Genomic DNA, 12,202 nt, shown 5'->3' with positions numbered 1-12,202 from the left:
CATAGAAAATTGATTTATAAAATGAACAATCTAGGAAAACAAAACAGCTCTACATGAAGCAGCTCAAGGTGGTCACGTGGAGGTAGCCCAAATGCTATTGGCTAGGGAAGCCGACATGGAAGCACGTGACAATCAAGGAAACACTCCCTTGCATTTAGCTGTTCAACATCAACAAAATCGGGTGGTGCAAATCTTACTTGAAAGCGGATCTGATCCAGACAATGAAAATTTGGTAATGAACGTTTATTTTAATTAAGTTGGTTAATTAAATATTAATTAAGTTAATTTGTAGAAAGGAAACACGTCCGTACATATAGCTGCTAGTCTAGGTAGCAGGGGTATTTTGGAATGTTTGCTGCAACATGGGGCTTCTTTATCGGTACAAAATCAGGTAAGATGATTGAGATATAACTAAATACATTATAAGCATTGAAAATAAAAACTCAACTGTCAAATTTCAAGTTTCCATATTAAGTATTCCTTAAGTCATTTAAGTATATAAAAAGTGGGGACTTTCATAATATTATTTTTTTATTTTGTAAGAAAAAGAACTAAAAAAAATTATTTTTTAATTTTTGGTTGGTTTTACCATTATTTTAAGTACGAAAAATATATTGTCGAAAAACTAATCAATAGAAAGCTTATTTCATTGGCTATACATTGACATATAAAAGTTTATACAAAGGGTGGAAAATAAGCTAGTTACTGCCGATTGAACGAAAGAATGCACCCAAAATGAATGAAAAAATTAGTCAATTTTGACACCCTCTAGCGGCCGAACTGTCTAACCTATCCATTCAAATTGGGAGACTGTTAGAGAGCTCATTGCATTGGCTATCCATTGACGTATAAAACACTACTAAAAGTGGTGCAAATAAACGAGTTATTGGAGATTGAACAAAAGGATGCACGAAAAAAGTCATAAAAAAAAATAGTCAACTTTGACGCTCTCTAGCGGCCAAACCGTCTAACCTATCAATCCATGTTTTGGAACTTTTTAGAAAGGTCATTCCATTGGCTCTTCATTGACGTATAAAACTCCAGCAAAAATAGTGCAATTAAGCGGATTTTGGAATATTAAACAAAAGGATACATAAAAAAAAATTGGTCAAAGTTGACGCCCTCTAGTGGCTAAACGGTACCACTAATCAACCGACTTTTCTACGTCAATGGAAAGCTCATTTCATTGGCTATCCATCGACATATAAAAGTATATACAAAGTGTTAGAAATACGCATGTTATTTACGTTTTACAAACAGGGTGCCCTAGAAACACTTTTTGATTTGTTAGGGCTAATTTGACCCTGGAAAATTAGAAAAACACGGTTACATGAACTACTAGGTCTACTACGATGTAATGCATAACTTTTTTTTTGAAAACCCGATTTTGCAAATGACAATTTTCGTAAGGGTCAAATTTGCCTGAAACACTACCACTATTCCAATGGGTTTTGCGTTATGTTGGCCACTTAGTGCAAGCGAAAATCGACTTTAATGATTTTATTTCTTCAGTTTTGCTACGGCTCTAAATTTGACCCTCACGGTGCTAGTTTGTGCCAAATAGCAGGGCCGCACCTGACCCAATAAAAAAAAACCTTAAAGAAGTTAGTTACAGTCACGAAAAACGTTTAATTAGTTTTGGAGCCCTCTGGCGGCCAAGCGAAGCACCCTATCGACACAAATGGCCATATTTTTAGAAAGCCCATTATATTTTCTATCCATTGACATATAAAAGTCTATACAAAGTGTTGCAAATAAACGAGTTGTTTGACAATAAAGACGGTTTTGACTGAATTTGACAGCTCCTACTTTAACCTTCAATAACTCGATTATTTTGACAGGGTGGTTCAATGTATCAATTTAAAGAATACATGTCTCAAATAAGTGACCTAATACAAAAACCAAGAAAAAAACGTTTTCTAATACGCATAAATTAAAATTATTGTTTTGGAGACTAAAAATATTAAATTTCACATAGAACGGTAAATATCTCAGAAACGGATACAGATAAATGTATGACATTAATACACGAAATATGTCTAGAATATGACGTGGAATCTCAAAATGCAATAATGTACAAGGTGTCCCATTTAAACTAAGCAGCAGTTGATATCTACTTCCGGTTAAATCGTTGCACGCATATTTTCTTATTAAGAAAGACTCTCCAGTCGTGGTAATTCAAAAAATTTGTGAGTATTGTTAGGTTAAGTTAGTTATTGGGAGTTATTAGGAATTACTGGGCTTTACAAGGAATTAGTGGAAATTATTGGTATATTAGGAATTAGTGTACAAAATTGTACTCAGCGGTTTACCCCTCGACTTTAATCTACTCAGCAAACATAAAATTTCATAAAAACGTCAGCAAGTTTTAGTTTTAGCTGAAATTTGAAAAGTACTATTAATACACTTTATTTATTTATTTCAAATGATAAAATAGTTATTTGCGCAACTAGGGAGGAAAGTGCAACATTTACGCCCGCGAACAATTTTCAAAATCAAAGTTCAAAGGTGAAAAAAGCAGTTTACTCCAGAGTTGCGCATCTAATTTTTTCTACGACCAATGTAATGTACGACCAACCTGATGAAGGCGTTAACTAAAAATATTGTTTGTCAATTTGTCAAGAAAGTGACAAACTGAAGAGAATGTGACACAAACTGAGAGTACTGAAACATCACTTTAATTAGACTAAAAAAACTAAATTCAGCTTACTAGAAACTGTAACAAAAAAAATAAAGAAGAATAATATTATTTTCTGCATTGGAGCATTAAATTGTGGAATGTTAACCAAAGTTTCAGGCAGGTAATAGAGTTAACTTTAACGATCCAACTTGTTCTGAAGTTTTAACTAAGCTGTAACTGTACGTTTATGCTGTACTTTATAACGAAGCATTGTAAAAAACTGATGAAAAACAGTGTACAGTTTTTTACTGAATTGGTTGAAAACGGAACATTTTAATTTGTAATTTATAAGTCCATCTCAGTTGTCCTGGTTGGTGCATTTAGGAAAATCTGTGAACATTAGAAAAAAGACTTTAAGACAAGATTTGAATAGTCAATTATGATCTTTCTTTAAATAGAACATGGTTATTAAAAGAAGGCACAGAGACAGAGGTGCAGCAAAAAATAAAACTTGTAAATTCCAAGATTTTTTTAATAAAAATCCCATACACTCACCGACAAAAATATTGCTTTCCTTTAACAGATTTTGATTTTTTTTAATGCTAGATGCCTTGCACAGGCCTAAATCATAGGAAAAATACAAGGACATAAAAAATACCTAAAAGTAAAAAGTACGAGTATATAAAAATAGCGGATTCAAATTTTAATTTAGGATATTAATCAACGAGGAGTTACGCTAAGGAAAGCCTTGCTTCCGTTTAAACCCCCAGTACATATTTTATAGTTTCTTAGACCCCGGTATTAAGATTTAAAAGCTTCTTTTACATTACAGGCTTGCCAAATTTACGACCTTTATGCAAAAAGTTGACACTAGTATAATAATCTATATCTAACACAGTTCATTTAAAATAAAATTGCTTTTAATTGCAGCAGTAGAATAGAAAATCCGATTTTGGGTTAAGTGGTTGTGATAGATAATTCATTTTTTAGTGTATTACACAGTAATTTCCTAAGTAAGCCTTATATAGCGCTCAAATAGCAATAAACCGCACAAGTTGGCAATCCCGGTTGCTGTAAAATAAATCTTATAAGTTTGCTGAAATATTAGAGGGTTTGTTTCCATGCCAGCTCAATCTCTAACTTCCTTGACAAATTTAGTAATAGAGCAAATAGAAACCCTTTCTACTTATATGTTTATCTAGCTGAAAATGGATACTAATAGTACCTTATGTGTGTGTAACAAGAGTTTCAACAGTGTTTTTTAGCTAGTTAATATGATGGTTGTAAAGTAAGAAAACTTCTCTATTATTAGGTACTTTATAATTTGTTTGAATACTCCTTTTCCTAGTCACTTTAAAAATCACTTTATTTGCATTAAACTGACTGTAATTTTCACACTTCAACTGTATATAATTCAATAATATATTGCTTTTTATTGTTTCCAGAGCGGTAACACCGCCCTACATATGGCCTGTCAAGCGAACGAGGTCGAGACCGTTGAAATGCTGATAAATAAAGGGGCGAATTTGAACTGTTTGAATAAGGTAAATACCCTATTATATTTTAGGATTCTACTATATTCAGGCCAATCAAATATGCATGCGATTCGTCAAGCTTTGCGTGTATTTGCATTTAAACTTTAATTGAAACGGAGCTCATAAAGTGACTACTTTAGTAAGCTAATAATGATACTTAACTAAGTTTTACAACATTAATTAAAGTTTAGGTTTAGAACGTAATTTTGCTCTCGTTCAAGTTCGAATACTAATTAGAGTATTAAGAGAAGTGAAATGTATGGGTAATGTTCAGATTGTATTCTATAGCGTCAGGGAATTGTTTGGAGGATAATTTTAAAAGTAAAAACTTACTAAAATTCAAATTAATTCACTGAAAGTTCAGTAGAGGGGTGCTAGTAGTATTAAAAGCACCGAGCAGCATATTTTTGAAAGCGGTATAAAGCGGAAAAACACAAATAGTATAGTAAATAAATCGTCAGGGAACAGACATACGAAAATGCAATAGGCCATATGAATACTATTTCTCATTGAGCCTCTTGAGGATGTAAAAATATTGGAGAAAAACAAGAAATGTCACTTCACATATGCATATTGCATTGAAAGTGATAACACAAGCCTATTTTCCAGTCGAAATGTGGACTTAGATTCACAACTGTCACATTTTACTTTGTAACTCCTTAAGGACAAAAACTCTTTAATAAACTCTTGTAGAGGATAAAATTTCCTACAACTTTCCTTATATATTTAAACTGATGTTTTTTTTTAAAAACACTTGACTTTTATGGTAAAAACTGTCACGTGACTATTTTCAATCATCAAATTTAATTTTAAAGGTCACGTGACAATTTCCATTTTTTTCAAATTCTGTTTCGAAGGTCTAGTGATTTTTTTTAACGTTAAAACGGAATCCTAATAAAAGTCACATGACTTTGAAAGTTTAAACTGTAGTTTTTTTAAAAACACGTGACTTTTACGGTAAAAACTGTCACGTGACTATTTTCAATCATCAAATTTAATTTTAAAGGTCACGTGACTATTTCCATTTTTTTCAAATTCTGTTTCGAAGGTCTAGTGATTTTTTTTAACGTTAAAACGGAATCCTAATAAAGGTCACATGATTTTGAAAGTTTAAACTGTAGTTTTTTTAAAAACACGTGACTTTTAAAGTAAAAACTGTCACGTGACATTTTCAATCATCAAATTTTTTTTAAAGGTCACGTGACAATTTAAATTATTTTCAAATTCTGTTTCGAAGGTATAGTGATTTTTTTTTAACATTAAAACGGAATCCTAATAAAGGTCACATGACTTTGAAAGTTTAAACTGTAGTTTTTTTTTAAAACACGTGACTTTTAAAGTAAAAACTGTCACGTGACATTTTCAATCATCAAATTTAATTTTAAAGGTCACGTGACAATTTCCTTTTTTTTCAAATTCTGTTTCGAAGGTCTAGTGATTTTTCTAACGTTAAAACGGAATCCTAATAAAGGTCACATGACTTTGAAAGTTTAAACTGTAGTTTTTTTAAAAACACGTGACTTTTAATGTAAAAACTGTCACGTGACTATTTTCAATCATCAAATTTAATTTTAAAGGTCACGTGACTATTTCCATTTTTTTCAAATTCTGTTTCGAAGGTCTAGTGATTTTTTTAAAGTTAAAACGGAATCCTATTTAAGGTCACATGACTTTGAAAGTTTAAACTGTAGTTTTTTAAAAAACACGTGACTTTTAAAGTAAAAACTGTCACGTGACTATTTTCAATCATCAAATTTATTTTTAAAGGTCACGTGACAATTTCCATTTTTTTTCAAATTCTGTTTCGAAGGTGTAGTGATTTTTTTAACGTTAAAACGGAATCCTATTTAAGGTCACGTGACTTTGAAAGTTTAACTGTAGTTTTTTTTTAAAAACACGTGACTTTTAAAGTAAAAACTGTCACGTGACATTTTCAATCATCAATTTTTTCAAATTCTGTTTCGACGGTCTAGTGATTTTTTTTAACGTTAAAACGGAATCCTAATAAAGGTCACATGACTTTGAATGTTTAAACTGTAGTTTTCTTTAAAAACACGTGACCTTTTAAAGTAAAAACTGTCACGTGACATTTTCAATCATCAAATTTAATTTTAAAGGTCACGTGACTGTTTTAAATGGCAAAATATTATTTGAGGGGTTACATGACCGTTTTTCAGTTTAAACTAATATTTTGAAACAAAGGTGACATTTACGGGTACATCAGCTTTAATTATCAAGGTCACGTGACTTTTTTAAGATTAAAAATTTAATTAATAAAGTCACGTGACAGTTTTAAATGTCAAAATGTTATTTGAAGAGTCACGTAACCGTTTTTAGTTTTAAACTGATACACTGAATCGCGGGACTATTTTTACCTGACAGTTTACACGTTTAGACTGATAATTTTAAAGTCACGTGACTTTTTTAAAGTGCAAAGGGTCACGTGACTCTTTTGAGATTAAAAATGGAAAAAGGAAAGGAGTTTAATCCAGCACTGGAGAAAGTACTTAACTTTTGGCGTTTTTGATGTTATTTTCAGTATTATATCTCTTGTCTAAGTCAAGTCTGATAGTTGTAGAAAAATAAAAACGCATATTTCACCCTGTAAAACTATCAAAAATCATCGGTTAACGTTCCATAAAAATGTTAAGTTAAAGTAAAAAAAAAACGTTTAAACTAAACATTTTTAACTTAACCAGTAGAAAACCACCAAAATGAGCAGATAACCTTTTCGTAAACCAAAGGTTTTGGCAAAGATGATGCAAAATGCAAGTGGTGACATGTGCCAGTTTGTCTAAAGCGAATATGACTAATTTGACAGTTGATGATAAAATATTTATAACACTAGTCATGTGTTAAATAGTTTCACTTTTATTAACTCACTCCAGATCGACTGACACATTAGACTAAGAAAATGTTGCTTCTGTTTTTGTCCAGAGAATTATTCTTTCTGTTACCGTAGATTTTGTGTGAACAATTTTTCACAACCCCCATACAGGGCGAATTATTAGTAGCGTCAGACACTTTATAACTCTGTAATTACAGTGTTACAGAAAATCGCATACATTTTCTCATTTCAGAGATTGCAAACGCCAATTCACATTGCAGCAGAAATGGGCCACACGGAAATATGTAAGCTGCTATTAGCCGCCGGTGCTGATATAGAACAAAGGGAGCAGGGTGGCAGAACACCCCTTTATATTGCCGCCAGGGGAAGTTTTACTGCCATCGTGGATATGATAATTAAAACTGCCAGACTGGATTATCCAGGTCATGTAAGAACATTGAACCTGTAGGAAAATTCTTAAAACTAATTGTCTTAAAATCTTTAAGGATCACGAATCGGACGGTAAAAGAGACGGTTCGAGTCTGAAGAGGAAACTGAGCAGACGATGGCGGTCTAATTCAAAGGACGAAGGCAGGGCGAAGGAATACGAAAGACTGAAAGAGATCCTATATAAATTGGCTTATAAATATTTAGGACACCAAGAATGGAAAAAATTAGCGTATCATTGGGCTTTCACCGATGATCAAATCAAAGCCATCGAACATCAATATAATGGTAAAACGCTGCTGAAATTAAATCAAAGTGAATAAAAAACAATTTTTTGTAGGACCATCAAGCTATAAAGAGCACGGTTTTAGGATGATGCTGATTTGGGCACATGGGCTCAGTCCAGATGTTAATCCTATAAAAGAACTCTATGAAAGCTTGGTAGCTATTGGCAAAAAGCCTTTAGCTGGTTAGTAATTTTATTTTTGTCTTTTTACATATCTATGGTTTATGTTTAGTAAGTATTAAATTGGTATTGCACAATGCCAGCCACTGCAGTTGGCAGTGACGTTATCGATTTTACGAACTTCAATATCAATAAATGTCTGTTGTTTTGTTGTTTATACAAATTTAAATACAAAGGACATGTAACGGATGTAATGGATTTTTCTTTAATTACAAAGAACTCAGATGATGACGTACAGCTAATTGTTCTCTGATCAGCTATAACACCCTATATCATATTTTTTTCTATGCGGTCCAAGCTAGTTATAATTTTGTTAGATTTCACACAAATTCAAACATTACCTATTGATTACTACAACTAATTTATATAAGTTAGTCTCGTCGATTTCCGTTTAACAACAAAAAGCAATTTTTTCCTCTATAAATATGAAAATATAACTCATTGTCTCTCTATATTTCAGACACCCTGAGGCGAAAAATTGACCAAGAAAATGAGGCTCGAAAACGTGGTAATCGAAAAGACAAATGCAACAAATGTACGATAAGCTAGATATGGAAATTGTGTGCATAATTTGTAAATAAAATAACTTGCTTAATATTTTATTACTGTATAATTTAATATTACAATATTAGGTTAGGTTAGGTTAAGTATTTCAGATGATTATTTAGGGCATTTATCAAGAAAAATCTTCCAGTAATAATTTTTTCATTTTAATAATAAACAAGCGCTTAAGTTAATACTACTTATTAAGTGAACTGTTTGCATAGAGATGTAAATATTCGTTATTATGATTTAGTTAACCAATGTTTAATTAATGTAAGTACGCTATTTTAAAACTTTACACAATTTTTTTGGTTTATTTTGAAAATTGACTTCTTTTTACATTCGTTTATATCTCGGTTTATACTGTCATCAATGGTTTACAACGTCTTATTTAGGTACATTGATTTCTACTATAAAGTTAAGTTGTTTTACTTGTGTTACATTGTCTTTTTTTTTATTAGCGTTTCTGTACTTCAAACATTTTTATGGAAATGCCTGTGTGTGTACATATATGCTGAACAGGATGTCTATCAAGTTGTTGCAAACCTCTCATTACCTCAAGTGTTGCAATATTTTTTATTTTACATTTCTTTAGTCTAGAAGGATGAGAAATAAGAAGTTTTTGGTACAAGAAGGCATATCCTGTAAGGTGATATTCCGGCGTTTCATAAATTATCTAGACTTTTCACAAAATGACAGATTTTACTATAAACCTGCGACTTAAAATTACAGTTGGCGTCAGATAAAAACGTGCCACAAAACTGTATCATATTTGAGTAAATAGGGCTTACCTGTAAAATATTAATCTTCTCATACTCATTGGTTTAGGGTTAATGTTGATTTGACTTATTAAAATAAGAAGCAATGACAAAAAAGATAAAAATAATCTATTAACTGTTAATACGGATTGTATAGAGTTAATTAGGATACTTTTGTATATTCGAAGGTTATTTCACTGACACATGTGGTCAAAAACTGACGTTACTGTGAGATGGTAGGTAAAAATAGGCAGTTCACTGCAGCAAATTGGGGGTACAATTTTATCTCTCGGCAACTGTACATTGTACAAGTTAATTTGCTTCAAGATACTCAAAATCAGTTAAAATATATTGTAATAACTTGCTGGACATTCTAATGTATATTAAGAATCACATACCATAGTTAAAATAAATACTACTGTTGGTTAGATTAGTGCCTTTAGCGTCCCGTCGAAGCCTTTTGAACATATCACCAGTGTGTCCAGTTTCGGACTTATTAAGAAATTGGGAAATTGCCATCCTCAATTCATTTGGACCAAAGTTCTTGCCTTAGAGTTAGTAACAAAAATGTCGTTGGTTGCTTTACTTTTGATCATGCAAAAACGAAAGTTTAAATGACTAATATAACTTAGGAATTTAAAGTAAATTTTTCCCTCATAGCCCATTAGGCCTTCTTATCAAATTGTTAAATGATGCTTTAATAAACTAAGATTATGTATATAAGTTTTGACGAACTAAATAATAAAATCTTTTATTTAAAAAGTGATTTTTTAATTTGGTAAATTTAATCTCCCAACTGATTTTAAGTTTGTATCTAGCAGGATACTATGCATTTAAAAATTGAGACATATGCTTTATAGCTTGAAACTGTATGAAAACCCTGTTAAACTGAAAGAAAGCATTTAGATTTGAAGCACAGTTAAAACTGGTAGAAAGTCAGTGGAAAAAATGGAGAGAACCTTAAAAGACACATAACAAAAATTCCTGAAAAATAGGTGACTCAAATGGGTGCTTTACCAAATAGCAAATTTACGTTTTTACGATATTTTGTTTATAAAATATGATAACTAAGTAAATATAACTAGACTAGGTTAACTCGTTTGCACCAAAATACACTTAGGTTCGGTTGTAAAATCTCAGTTAAAGGGACAGTTATGGTTTGGGCACAGTCAAAGTAGCCTAAGAAGACAACATTGAAATAGAACTTGCATCAAAAGTTGAATTAGCGATAAGATATTCACATTCGGTGTTTTCGGAATTAACTTAAGGCGTATTTTGATAAAAAGTATTAACCTGATTCCTAAAGCTGTAGTAGGTAATGTAATGTATATAATGTAACATAGGTTATCTCGTTTTGTCAAAATAGAACTTTTACTGGTCATTTGGGTTTATCAATGAATCAAAAATAAATGCTTTAAAACAATATCTGTAGGATTGATAAAAAAACTTTAAGGGTTTTAAGTACTTGAAATTTGTTTCAGTTCGAACACGTAAATGGGAGCAAAAGTTGGGTCCAAATTGATTTTCTTGCGCGTATGCATTCCACTCATGCCCCCCGAAGACACTTCGGGGATTTAGGGGTTGATCTAATTAAAATGTATTGTCCCAGCGACAGGCAAGTTGAGAGTTAAGAGATTAACACGATTAAGTTTTGTTTTCTTCGCTCAACGAAAACAAATTTTCCAAAGACTGATTGACAGCAGTGCGTTGGTAGCAATAAATTAAATTCGACAACTTTTCACATTATAAACTTGTTTTTTTTTTGGCTTAGGAACAATTATTGCAGTTTATTACGGTTTTTGCTACTGAAATTCTTAGTATTTTAACTTAGTAACCTAAACCTAAAAAGTCAGGAAAATATGGAAGATAGGTACTGTTATTTGTGTAAAAATACGTTTTGACCAGAATTCCAAAAATTTCTCATTTAAAGAATTTTGTGGTAGTTATTTATAATTAAAAATTGTTAGAGATATGTTCTATATGTTTGTTGAGACGAGTTACTCAAATCAAGATCAAAATTGCGTAAAGAAGGTAAAAAAAAATGAATCTGGATTTCTGAATCTAAAACTGAACAGGATGACCAAACTCTAACTTCGCTTTTTTGATTCACCCTGTACACCAAAGGCCACCAAGGTAATTTTGGGGCACATCACTGGAAAGAGGAGAAAAAAACGAAATTTTTAAGTGGTTTACCGTTGCAGTACCTCGAAAAACAGTCCAGCTATCCAAAGTTTTGAGGCACTTTTTTAAAGAAATGGAGTTTCTGGTCTCCAAAATGAATTTTGTGCAATATCTCGTCGAAATACGCAAACAGTACAAGAGATACAAATTACGTTAAAATTCTCAATGAAACTGCGTACAATGTGACCAAACCTTAACAACCTTAACTTTTTTGACTCACCCTGTACACCAAAACCCGTCAAGGTAATTTTGGAGCACACCACTGGAAGGAGAAGAAAATACAGCATGTTTTGACTGATCTACATTGCTGTACTGCAAAAAAAACAGCCAGCTTTAGACAGTCAAAATTTTGATGCCATTTTTCATGAAAATGAAATTTGTAGACCCCAAAATGGATTTTGTGGAATATCTCCGAAACTAGTAAGGATACTGAAAAAGTACAAATAATAAAAATTGCGTTAAAAAGGTCAAGAAAACTGAATCTGGGCTTTAAACCGACAATTTCCCACTGAAACTGCATACAGGGTGGTCAAACACTCAGTGAACAACCGTATCTTTTTGACTCATCCTGTTCCACGGGATCAAATGCCACGAAGGTAATTTTGAGGTACACCATTGTAAAGAGAAGACAAAAAGGCATGGGTTTACTGTCTCACCACACAAAAAAGGTTTATTGGGAAAATCGAATTTCACACTATTTTTCAACTTAGTTGAAAGTAGTGCAAAATTCCATTTTCCCATCAAACTTTTTTTGTGTGGTGAGACAGTAAACCCAACTAGCAACAAAGAAATAAAAATTGTTACATTAAAAGTGAAAACAAACAT

The 12,202-nt window shown here is 31.9% G+C and overlaps 1 protein-coding gene across 4 annotated transcripts in view; it reads left to right on the top strand.

Annotated features, from left to right (window-relative positions):
* Positions 1 to 9,958, top strand: part of LOC145725675 (uncharacterized) — a 33,215-nt gene extending 23,257 nt beyond the window's left edge. For all 4 annotated transcript variants that reach the window (XM_081974515.1, XM_081974514.1, XM_081974512.1 and 1 more), the window contains 7 exons: positions 35 to 232; positions 293 to 391; positions 4,066 to 4,164; positions 7,236 to 7,430; positions 7,489 to 7,717; positions 7,770 to 7,898; positions 8,356 to 9,958. In XM_081974515.1, the coding sequence (XP_081830641.1) occupies positions 35 to 232; positions 293 to 391; positions 4,066 to 4,164; positions 7,236 to 7,430; positions 7,489 to 7,717; positions 7,770 to 7,898; positions 8,356 to 8,444 (1,038 nt within the window). In that variant the 3' untranslated portion in view covers positions 8,445 to 9,958. The remainder of the gene's footprint in view (positions 1 to 34; positions 233 to 292; positions 392 to 4,065; positions 4,165 to 7,235; positions 7,431 to 7,488; positions 7,718 to 7,769; positions 7,899 to 8,355) is intronic.
* The last annotated feature ends 2,244 nt before the right edge of the window (positions 9,959 to 12,202 follow it).

This window comes from Ips typographus, linkage group LG2 (genome assembly GCF_016097725.1).
Source record: "Ips typographus isolate SLU linkage group LG2, UJ_Ityp_2.0, whole genome shotgun sequence".
Classification (NCBI taxonomy): domain Eukaryota; kingdom Metazoa; phylum Arthropoda; class Insecta; order Coleoptera; family Curculionidae; genus Ips; species Ips typographus.
This window is presented reverse-complemented; position numbering and strand designations above follow the sequence as displayed.